This window comes from Ranitomeya variabilis, chromosome 3 (assembly GCF_051348905.1).
Source record: "Ranitomeya variabilis isolate aRanVar5 chromosome 3, aRanVar5.hap1, whole genome shotgun sequence".
Classification (NCBI taxonomy): domain Eukaryota; kingdom Metazoa; phylum Chordata; class Amphibia; order Anura; family Dendrobatidae; genus Ranitomeya; species Ranitomeya variabilis.
The window spans coordinates 387,855,368-387,867,578 of NC_135234.1; the positions used below are offsets into that span (position 1 = coordinate 387,855,368).

The 12,211-nt window shown below is 41.4% G+C and overlaps 1 protein-coding gene across 1 annotated transcript in view; it reads left to right on the forward strand.

Moving 5' to 3' along the window:
* Window positions 1-12,211, forward strand: part of COL9A2 (collagen type IX alpha 2 chain) — an 89,427-nt gene that overhangs the window by 34,153 nt on the left and 43,063 nt on the right. The window contains exons 6-9 of the mRNA XM_077296069.1: window positions 3,198-3,233; window positions 3,321-3,344; window positions 3,420-3,473; window positions 8,993-9,046. Of these exons, the coding sequence (XP_077152184.1) occupies window positions 3,198-3,233; window positions 3,321-3,344; window positions 3,420-3,473; window positions 8,993-9,046 (168 nt within the window). The remainder of the gene's footprint in view (window positions 1-3,197; window positions 3,234-3,320; window positions 3,345-3,419; window positions 3,474-8,992; window positions 9,047-12,211) is intronic.

The following is a 12,211-nucleotide window of genomic DNA, read 5'->3' on the forward strand; positions in this document are numbered from 1 at the left end:
AACACATCATTTATGAAATGTTGAAATGCAGCAGGCGCGTTTGTCAATCCAAATGGCATCACCAAATTTTCAAAATGACCCTCAGGAGTATTAAAAGCCGTCTTCCACTCATCCCCTTGATGGATGCTTATGAGGTTGTACGCCCCCCTGAGGTCAAGCTTGGAGAACCACTTAGCACCAGCCACCTGGTTGAACAAATCAGGTATCAGCGGCATAGGGTATGGATCACGAACCGTAATCTGGTTTAACTCCCTGAAATCCAGACACGGGCGTAACCCGCCATCTTTCTTCTTAATGAAGAAGAACCCCGCTGCAACAGGCTAGGACGAAGGCCTGATGTGCCCTTTGCTCAGACTCTCAGCAATGTAGTCTTTTAAAGCTTGCCTCTCAGGACCAGAAATGTTAAACATCCTTGCTTTCGGCAATTTGGCCCCTGGTTTTAACCTAATAGTACAGTCATAGGGTCGATGTGGAGGCAACTCTGAGCAACCCTTCTCAGAGAACACATCCGCAAAATCCAGCAGTGACTCATTGATGTTAAGAGTCACAGCGGACACACTTGTGGCCAGACAATTCTCCTGGCAGAATCCACTCCACTGGATTATGTCCTGAGTTTTCCAGTCAATCACCGGGTTGTGCATAGATAACCATGGAAAACCCAGAACCATTTGTGCAGGAAGATTACTGAGCACCCTACATGTAACCTGCTCAAAATGTAGGACCCCAATATGGAGTTTCACCTCAGCCACAAACTCAGTAATCTCCCCCTGTGGGACAGGAGTGGCATTGATGGTGACCACCCGGATAGGATGAGGCAGTTTTTCGATCCCGAACCCGGCTGTGCGCCAAACTCCTCATGAATGAGATTGGTGGCAGAACCACTATCCACAAAAATAGTGATTGGCAGCTCTCTCCCAGCGACCATAACTCTGGCAGGGAGCATACATTGAGAGACCACCATGGAAGATATGCATAAGCTCAGATTGGCCTCTTCCACACCCTCTGAGCTTAGTAGTTTTCCGCCGTTGCATTTTTCTTAGACAACAGAGGACAAGTATTTACATAATGCCCATTTTTACCACAGCAAAAACAGACTCCCTGCTTCCTGAGAGAGGGGGCTCGATGATGTGACACCCCTGCGATTTGCATAGGCTCCGTGGGCTCACCTGCAGCAACCTCATGTGCACCTACGCCCTCCCCCATAGACGGCATCTCTTGTGCCCCCTGACGCAAACGGCGATCAATGCGGACAACAAGACTCATAGCAGACTCTAGAGAAGCAGGAGTCTCATACATCAGAAGGGCTTGTTTAACCCTTCTCGAAACCCCATGAACAAACTGACTCCGCAGCGCAGGGTCATTCCATTGTGTGTCCACCGCCCAGCGGCGAAATTCAGAACAGTAATCCTCTGCAATTCTCTCCCCCTGGAGGAGAGCCCGAATTTTAGATTCTGCTTGAGCCATTCTGTCAGGATCATCATAAATGAGCCCAAGAGCAGAAAAAAACTCTCCACTAGGTTAAATGCTGCTGAATCAGATGGTAAAGAAAATACCCATGCTTGGGGGTCCCCTTTCAGTAATGACAACACCAGACCCACACGCTGAGCCTCATTACCTGAGATCGGGCGCATACGAAAATATAATTTGCAAGCTTCACGAAAAATAACAAATTTACTGCTTTCTCCAGCAAACCTCTCAGGTAAAGGGATCTTTGGCTCTGCAACTCTATCTGCAGTTTCAGCTTGCACATTAGATACTACCAGACCCTGTTGCTGAACCGCCCCCTTCAACTCGGTGACCTGTAAGGACAGCACCTCCAACTGGCGGGTTATGGAAGTCATGGGATCCATGGAATACAAAATTTTGGGGCCGATTATAATGTCACGGGGAGACTAGGTAAGCTAAAGCTGGTTACCCGGGCCCCTGCGTTATCCCTCAGACTAGGGAGAATCCTGTCTGTCCCTCTCCCAGAATTTACACTAATGGTGTGCTTGTCTGGGCCACCAGGCCTGGCCCTGACTCCTGTTTCAGCCATATGCTGAAACCACCACCTGCCGCCCAGTGAACAGACCTCACACCAACCCCCACAGAAAGCACAGACATGGGAAACTAAAAACACACCACGCCGCAGACACACAGGAAAACACTATAACGTGCACAGGGCAAAACAAATACAAATATAGGAAGGAGAAATATCACAAAGGATAATACACCACCAGATGCGATATTACTTCTCCAAGACCACCACTCCAGACCGGAATCACAAGGCACAAAGCACAAGCTATAATCGGCGACGCCGAAAGTCCAGCAATACTATTTAAAGGCCGTGGGCGTGACCCAGCCTCCAACCCGAGTACCAGCTAGATTAACCCTGAGCAGCCTGGATAAAGATCTAGCCGGCGCCACTGAGCATATAGTGGACAAATGTGGAATTACCGCTGTCTGTCGGACGCCCTAGTGTGAATAGCGTCCGACATGACACCTAGTTTGGGCCCTAGGCCCTGGATGTTACAGGACTGACCGCTGAAAACAGTTGCCGAGGTTCTTATACTGCTAAATCGTCCATTTTTCTCCTACCCTTCATCTCTCTGGCCTTTAATTCCTGCTAACACTTTACCTATCTCAGGTCTAATCTCCAACTCTCATCTGTCTGACTAAAATCAGGAAGTGCTAACCCTTATTATCTAACCCTGCCCCCTCCCTTGGGTGAGCTGTTCCCAACCATTTAACTGTTCCTAAACCTGTGCAACTTACTTCCTGTAACTAATGTGACCACAAATGCACTTTTCCTTCTCTATGCTATACATCTGTCCTATACTTAACCCCGTACTTTCCATATATACAAGGGCTATCCCTAAAAAAAACAGCACTCGCACGTGAAATACTGACTTGTGAATCAGGCCTCACTGAGAGGTCAGTGTTCGTCATCTGTGTAATGTCCAGTGACTTAAACTAACAAGCAGTTGAAAAACAGATCATTCATCACACATAAAACAGTCTATTTTTTTGCAGAATGGACATGGATGTGTGAACAAGGCTTTATTACTAGGGATGGAAGAAATAGCAGGGACATCTGAAGGAACAGAGTGGAAGGAAGACAGATAGAATATACAGTATTGGTTATAGATAGTTCATGAATTACAAGACGCATGCAATTTCTTTACATTTAATAGTATTTTTTAAATTGTGTTACATAGGGCCAGCCAGGACTTCCAGGGCCACCTGGAAAACCAGTGAGTATGAATGTTTCTTTGATCGCTGAAATGTACTTTTATGGGAACAATATAAACTATTTATTTATCTCACTATTTTCATATTAGGGCCCTGGCGTTGCTGGACTTCCAGTAAGTGTAGCCTAACTCATTATTACTAATATTACAACCTTATTTGTAAAAGGGTTGACAATATGGCTTTTTTAGGGTAATCCAGGACCTGTTGGGCTTCCTGGAGAAATTGGAGCAACAGGACAAAAGGTAAGATTTGTGATACAATACTTGTCAAATTCAGCAGCAAGATTAATGATTACCAATTTATCTACAAATGAAAAACGGCTTTCTGATCAAATTCTCATAGATGAAATGCTATTGTGTTCATGCAGATGAAATAGCAATTACAGGTATTTTTTTTACAGAAGTCACGTATTTCTAATGAATAAAAAAATGTAAAGGAGTTGCCCAGGATAACAGAAAAAATGTTTATTTTTCAGAAATATAGCCACACATGTCAACAGTTTGTGTGGGGTATTTTATTTCTAATCCAAAGCACTCATGTTTTTCCAATCCTGGGCAGTACCTATAAAACATCTATGATAGTGTTGTATGTTTTGTATTAAAATATATGGATGGCCAACCTGTTAAACAAATGGAGGGCTATTATAAAAGTTTGCCAATGATTAAAGATCTGTTAATATGGAACAATCGGCGGCACAATATGACCACCAATTGATATACTTGGTGACTTTTTTTTAATGTCACTTGCAGTGGCGTAACTAGTCCCTGTTCTAACTACAATGCGCATTAACAGTGCGCTCTTGTGAGACCTCGTCACTTCTCATCAGAGCTGACAAGGGAGTGCATTGCCACTCTGCATATTGCACAGTGACAAGATCCTACTGAGCATACGCTTGAATTGAAAACAGATGCATGCTCAGTAGACCAGAGACTAGCCCAGCCTCTGAAAAGGATGTCACTGATTATGCTTTATTTCAGGGTGTGGGCAGAGGCTGCCCGCTGATGTAGACTTGTTTGAAAATCGCAGCATGCACTAGGGGTTCTCACATAAAATGTCATCAAACAGGAAATAGGTAAAAAAAAAAAAATAAAGCAGATAGTGTAGTGATGGTATGGTAGAGACTTTTTAATTAAAGTATATTAGAAAAGGGCTTAGATTATGACATGAAATAGGCAGATATTTAGGATTAAAATAAATGTTAGTTTTGAACCACTCGTTTAGGCCCCTTCACATGTCTGCTTAAAAAAATGTATGCATATTTTTATTAACAGTGTGGTTTTCTGTTGGCCATCAATGTGTAAGTGTGTACCAAACGTAGAACAGAAAAAAAAACTTGTTTTTATGTGTCAAAGATGTGCAAAGATGAAAGATAGATAGATAGATAGATAGATAGATAGATAGATAGATAGATAAACTCCAGTGCCTTGCATATGGAGTTTATTGTACAGCTTTGTATTAACCAATTAAATAAATAGTTGAAAAAAAATTAACATGGGGTCAGCCCCACTTTTGCAACAAGCAAAGGTAAAGCAGACAGCTGTGAGTTGATATGATCAGGCTGGGAAGGTCCATGGCTATTGGGCTCTTCCCAGCCTAAAAATAGAAGCCTGCAGCCACCCCAGAAGTGGTATATCACATGAGATGCTCCAATTCTGGTGCATTGCCTTGGCTCTTACCGATGCCCTGGTGCATTGCCAATCAGGATAATGTGGCTTGGGTTTGATGTCAGCTGTGACTTGTCCAAAAGTACAGCTCACATCAAGCCCTAGTGTTAGTAATGGTGAAATTTCTATGAGACACCCCCATTACTAACCCAGCAAAAAAAGGAAACACTCCCCGACACTTTCCCTGGTTCACCACTTAAAAAAAATGAATTCCACACCTGTTCAACATAGTCCAGCGAATCCAGCATAGTCCGGTGAATGGTAATCTGAAAAGGACATATACACAAAGTACAGAGAAATAAAACAAAGACACGTTCCCTCGTTCACCACTTTTTTTTTAAAATCCAAGTAGGTCCGACGTAGTCGAAACGAATCCGACATCAGTAACTTTACCACTTTTCAGATGTTTCGGATCACGCACAGCGACTCTGAAGAGCTGTAACATTTCTAATATCACCGCTTTTCTGAGTCACTCAGCGCTGCATGACCTGGAGGTGGTGAAAATAACACGGGCATGTGAAGATTTCCATAGGATTTAATGGCTACGTGTGGATACATGTCTCTGGTATGTGTAAAAACAGATGGTACATGTACAGTAGACATGTACAGCTGAAACCAGAAGTTTACATACACTATATAAAAAGACACATATGCATGTTTATCTCAATATCTGACATGAAATCAGAATAAACCTTTCCAGTTTTAGGTCAATTAGGATTTCCATAATTATTAATATTTGCCAAATGCCAGAATAATGAGAGAGAGAATGTTTTAAGGCATTTTCGTTACTGCAAAGTAAAATGTTTACATACATGTAAGGAGGTGGCGGAGACCCTCGGTTGCTCCCTCTCTCCTCCCCTGTATGTAATCATTAATATGTATTAATATGTCTGTACTGAATCTATGTGCTGTGTCTGCCATGTATAATTGTTGTGATGTGTTTATTATGCACAGGATAGAGGCAGAGACAGAAGGGGTTAATTTAGGGGGCTGGACTTGCAGCCTTAAGGGAGCAGGAAGCTCCTGCTTCCTGTTCAGAGGACGGCCTGAGGCAGGGTGTGTGTCCCCATCTGGGGGCACAGGTGTGTCCCCACTTGGGACAGAAGGAGCCTCCTTCTGGGACAGAAGGGACCCCCGGCTGGGGAGAATAATGGCTGCTAAGACTGTTAGTCACAATAACTGGATTTGTGCCCCACCAGAGACTTTAGCTCCAGAGAGCTTGCTGAGAGTCATGGACTTTGCTGCTGCAGCCATTGCTGTGATTAGGGACAGAACAGGAATTATACGTCTCTTGTTTATTTCTTCTTCTTCATCATTAAAATACAAGTTGCCACTGTTGGGCCCTATACAGTGTTAAGTGTGGTTCATCCAGAGGATGCTGTCCTGTCATGGAAAACAGCTGCAGAACTGAGGTAACCAGAACTGTTATTTTATGTGTAAGGGGTCAGGGTGTGGACTGACTGACTGCAGTAGACTTGCCCGTAACTACCACCCCATGCCACCTTGTTACATACACTAAGATTACTATGCCTATAAACAATTCTGGAAAGCCCATATGATGATGTCATGTGTTTGAAAACCTGGCAACATCTGAGTTAATTAGAGACACACCTGTGGATGTATTTTAATGCACACCTGAAACACACTGTTTCTTTGTGTAGCATCATGGGAAAGTCTAAAGTAATCAGCCAAGATACTAGCAAGAGAATTGTGGACTTGAACAATTTTAGCTCAACCTTGGGTACAATTTCAAGATATCTGAAGGTGCCTCATTCATTTGTACAAATGATTATATGCAAGTACAAACAAGATGGGAATGTTCAGCCATCATACTGCTCAAGAAGGAGACGGGTTCTGTGTCCCAGAGATGAATGTGCTTTGGTCCGACATGTGCATATCAACCCAAGGACAAAAAGCAAAAGACCTTGTGAAGATGATGGCAGAAGCTGGTAATATTGTGTCAATATCCACAGTGAAACAACTACTGTATCAACATGGGCTGAAAGGCCACTCTGCCAGGGAGAAGCCATTATTCAAAAGGAACATAAAAAAAGCCAGATTGTTTACAAATGCACACAGGAACAAAGACCTTAATTTTTGGAGACATGTCCTGTGGTCTGATGAAACTAAAATTGAACTTTTTGAGCATAATGTCCATCATTACATTTGGAGGAAAAAGGGAGAAGCTTGGAAGCCTAAGAACACCATCCCAACTGTGAAATGGGGGTGGCAGCATCATGTTGTGGAGTTGTTTTGCTGTAAAAGGGACTGGTGCACTTCATAAAATAGATGGCATCATGAGAAAACAAGATGTGGCAATACTGAAGCAACATCACTAGACATCAGTTAGGAAGTTAAAGCTTGGGTGGAAATGGGTCTTTTAAATGGACAATGACCCAAAGCATACTGCCAAAATGTTACTAAAGTGGCTTAAGAATAACAAAGTCAATGTTTTGGAGAGGCCATCACAAAGCCCTGATCTCAATCCTATTGAAAATTTATGTGTGCGAGCAAGGCAGGTGTAATCAAGGCGACCTACAAACCTGGATCAGTTACACCAGTTTTTTCAGAAGGAATGGACCCAAATTCTGACCAACTGTTATGAGAAGCTTGTGGAAGAATATCCCAAACGTTTGACCCAAGTTATTCAGTTTAAGGGCAATGGTACCAAATACTACTGAAATGTATGTGAACTTTTGACTTTGCAGTAATAAAAATGCCTTAAAACATTATCTCATTAGTCTAGCATTTAGCAAATATTAATAATTATGGTAATCCTAATTGACCTAAAACAGGAAAGGTTTATTGTGATTTCGTGTCAGATATTGAGAAAAACATGAATATGTGTCTTTTTATATAGTTTATGTAAACTTCTGGTTTCAACTGTACATGTGAAGAACTAGACTGGATTGCACAAAGCCCTGAAGTCATCTAATCACTTTTGTTACAAATGAGAATGCTAGCTATGAGATTTTATCATCCAACTTGTCACACAGCCTAAGAATAAACAATATCCATTGTTTTCACTGATGGCTGCATTCATAAAACTGGGAAATTGTGAACAATGGAAAGAAGGTTTATATTTACAAAGGCTTATTGTATATTTCCATTTCTTGGCTGACTATCTTTATTTATTGTCTATAAACTTAAGAACCTTTAATGTTCTCATGGCTAAATATATGCAAATCCTTGAAATGGGGGAAATTTAGCATATTTATGTAAGATGCAAGAATTTATCAATGAGAGAAACTGTAGATCAGTAGTGAGCTTGTTGTACTGTATTTAGTGCAGCTAAGTAGACATTTCTTTTTTATGCCATCTGGCATATAGGTATATTAAAGTAGCTTTAAGAAAATGAGCCAAGTCTAATATACCTTTATCAAATCGAGTTAATTAAAATAATGGTTTAATTCACAGAGATTTGAGGAGAGGGGAAAATCTGACGAGTTTTACAAGAGTAATCAACCTTAGGAAATGCTGCTCTTTTATTGTTTTTTGGAAGCTTTTTATCCCTGAGATTTTTTTAAGCATTTTTAAAGAGGTTGTTGAAGCGTGTTTTGTTTTCTAAACTGTGTTTGGCAGCCTTTTGGCTTGACGCTGTCAAGTTTGGAGCGGATTCCACAAGGGACCTGCCTCAAAGAAGTCGCTTTCATTTTCTTTTTATGAAAAATCTCATGAGTTTGTCAGCTTTACCACATATTTTCAAAATATTCGATTTTCAGTGAATAAATTCGCCATGGATCTCAACAAATGGAGCGAGAGCTGTTGCTCAAAATTTAGTGCATACTTACTACACAATAATGCCAATATTGGTATGAAGTCCAGTATAGAGTTAGAATATTGCACAAACACACAGCTTTTTATTTGATGCATATATGTACATTACATTTTTATTTTATTGGCTTATCAGTACATCCAGTCATTTTTTATTTTATTTTGTGATAGTCTTTAAATTAACTCATATTGCTTTTTCCATTACTATTCTGACCGCTACTTAGTTGTTTCCTGTTAGGTCAATTTATGGGGAATATTCTGGGGGTAAAAGTAAATTCTTTCTTTTTACATTAAGTATATTAGTTTGTTTCTTTTTTTTTCAGGGCATTAAAGGACCGCTTGGACCTGTTGGACCTCCTGGGCCCCCTGGAAAACCAGTATGTACAGATATATTCTAAAAGGAGTTATCAAGTATTTTTATGTTGATGACCTATTCGTAGGATAGTTCATCAATATCAGATAGTTGATATCCCCCATCAATCAACTGATCCTGGTGCCGGTGGCGACTGAAGGTGATCAGTTGGGAAGTCCAACAGCATAGCTCCTTCAACTATAGAGTGGCCGCAGCAGGGTTCTGCAGATACAACTGTATTCATTTTGAATAGGGGATGGATGCGCAGTACCTGCTCCAGCCACTATACTGTTGACAGAACTGTGCTGTATATTTCTATAACTGACCACATCTGATTGCCTTCAACAGCAGGAACAGCTGGGTGTTGGACCTCCATGGAACTGATATTAATAACCTATCCCAAAGGCACAGTCATGTGGCCTTATAAATCAGACCGAGATTGGAACACAGTGCACAGACTGGCCGGTGGCTCTCCCGACACAAGTGTGAGAGCTGCATAGAAATACATGCACTGCGTTCTGATATCAGTCTGATTTATATGGCCATCTGACTACGCCCTAAGGATAGGCCATCAATATAAAAGTGCTGAACAACCCCTTTAACACTGAAGGAAAACTGTGATTAAAATATTCTTGTATTGTGAAAGAGAACCTGTCAGTACCATTTTGTCATGTCAAGTAAAGACCTGACTGTAATGGCGCTATAATATGGTAATACTGATCACATTGATACCGTTGGTGAAGATATCCGCTTTGTGGTTCTTCTTTAACCCCTTTCTGACATCAGACATACTATCCCATCGAGGTGACCCGGGCCCGTATGACCATCGACGGGATAGTACATCATACGCGATCAGTGAGTGTGGCCGATCGTGTCCGTGTGTCAGCTGATTATCACAGCTGACATCCGGCACTATGTGCCAGGAGTGGTCACGGACCATTCCCGGCACTTTAACCCCGGAACACTGCTATCAAACAAGATCGCAGCGTTCTGGTGGCATAGGGAAGCATGGCGCAGGTAGGGGGCTCCCTGTGTGCTTCCCTGAGACCCTCAGAACAACACGATGTGGTCACGTTGTTCCTCCGGTCTCCTCCCTGCAGGTCCCCAGATCCAAGATGGCCACGGAATCCTTCCGGGTCCTGCAGGGAGGTGGCTTGTCAGTGCCTGCTGAGAGCAGGCGCCGGCAAGCCTCCTGAACTGCCTGTCAGATCGCCGAACTGTAGCCGGGGTCTTCACCTCCTTATCTGTGCTCCTTCGCTGGCCTCTGATTTGTGGATGACAGGTCACTGCTGAGATTTCAAACAGAGGAAGCAGGTCATCACACAGACCGGAGGCAGGCAGACGGGCCAGGGAATTGCAGACAGGGAGTAGACCCCGGGTACAATCCGGCCCCTGTGCACCGAAATCTAATTAGCAGAAAACTTCAAATGGCGATTGAAGAAGAACCACAAAGCAGATTTCTTCACCAAAGGTATCAATGTAATCAGTATTACTGCATCATTACAGACATATCTTTACTTTACATTACAAATTCTTGCTGGCGTGTTTCCTTTAAAAATATAAATATTTGGGCATAAAAGGAAGACAAATCAATGGTTTCATTTTTTTCACGGTGTTGTAAAAGGAACATATTAACACTTTTTAGGGGTCATTACAATTAACACCATATGAAATACAAGTATGTATATTTTGTTTGCGTTGTTATAGCTTTTAAATAACAAATAAAAAAAGTTAAAATGTTTGATATTTAATAGTCTGCGTACCTGTTCCTCAATCCCACTAACACTCCACAATTGCACTGCATAAGCAATTAAGTGTATAACTGTACACATACAGGCTCTGATTTGTTATTGACTTTGTTTTTTTTCTGCAGTAAAAAGGGTTCTAACACTTTTTTTAGCCGATTCATTAATGACATGGCGCCTTTTTAAAGTTAACATTACTACCTTTTTAAATTAATACTACTTGGTTTCATCCGTTTTTTTTATTCTGCTTTCTGGACCTAGTTTAACTTTTCAAGATGATTTAGCCTAATGTATCTTTTGTGACTTTTTCAAATGTCAGAAATTTTTGTGCAACTGTACTTCAGTATCATAGAGTACAATACTTGCCTAATTTTATTTTTCTGCAACATTTTAAAGCATCTTGTGGCTTTTTACTCTAAAAGAGTTGCAAAAAAGGTGCAAAATAAAGTAAAAAGTAGGATATCCGAAAAAAAGTTTCTGCTTCGTTTTGTTAAAATTTATGAACCAGTCTGTGCCATTTTGAAGAATTTAAGGCAAAAAATAGCACAGAATACTAAAAGACAAAAAAAGGAAAAAAAGAGGCCATGAGTTCTAGGCTTTGTAATTGATAACTAAGGACAGTTATAAAATGAGACAACATAAGGTGAGTAGAAGCAAGACTATGCAGTTGGTAAAATCTTCTGCCCTTGATGAGTTGTCCGGGCATAGGTATTTTATAACCATTCCGTCCCCGGGGCCTGTGGCTGCAAATATGGCTCTGTGAGATGCTGGATCTCTTCACCTTACTTACAATTGGCGACGGTCACAGATAGCTTAACTCAGCTGCAGGCACACATGTTATGAAAAATCCAGAAGAGACTTTGATTTCTTTAAGAATTCCTGTTGAATGCATACAAACAGCAGCAGGTAAAGAAGACTTTCTTTAGACAGGCTGAAAGCACATGTGCCTCTAATGAAGCCAAGATGGAGACTGAGACACAGGGAGAAGAAGAAGGAAGTGACATGACACCCAGAAGAGGGAGACAGAGAGACAGAAGGGACAAACTTCATGGAAAGGAAGGATTTCAGCTATGCAAAACACAGGAACACATAGCAACAATAACAATATGAGAGACTGCAATACAGCATGTAAAATGTACAGGACAGTCTGTAAATGTCTCATTCATGGGACATAACAATAACCCATCTACAGAATACAGATCAATGTGGTTCTGACTCCCGGCACCCCCACTGATCAGCTGTTTTTAAAGCAAAGAAAGGCGGGCACCGCATAAAAGATATGTAAGCTCCAGGGATCAGCCACGTGCATATATAATGTATACACTCAACACAAGAAAAAAAGAATATGCACACAGTGGGATCAACCTGATATGATAAATTTTATTTTATTATAGAATAACACCTCACTACACATAAAGGCAAAGCAGGAAGGAACATACATTTAA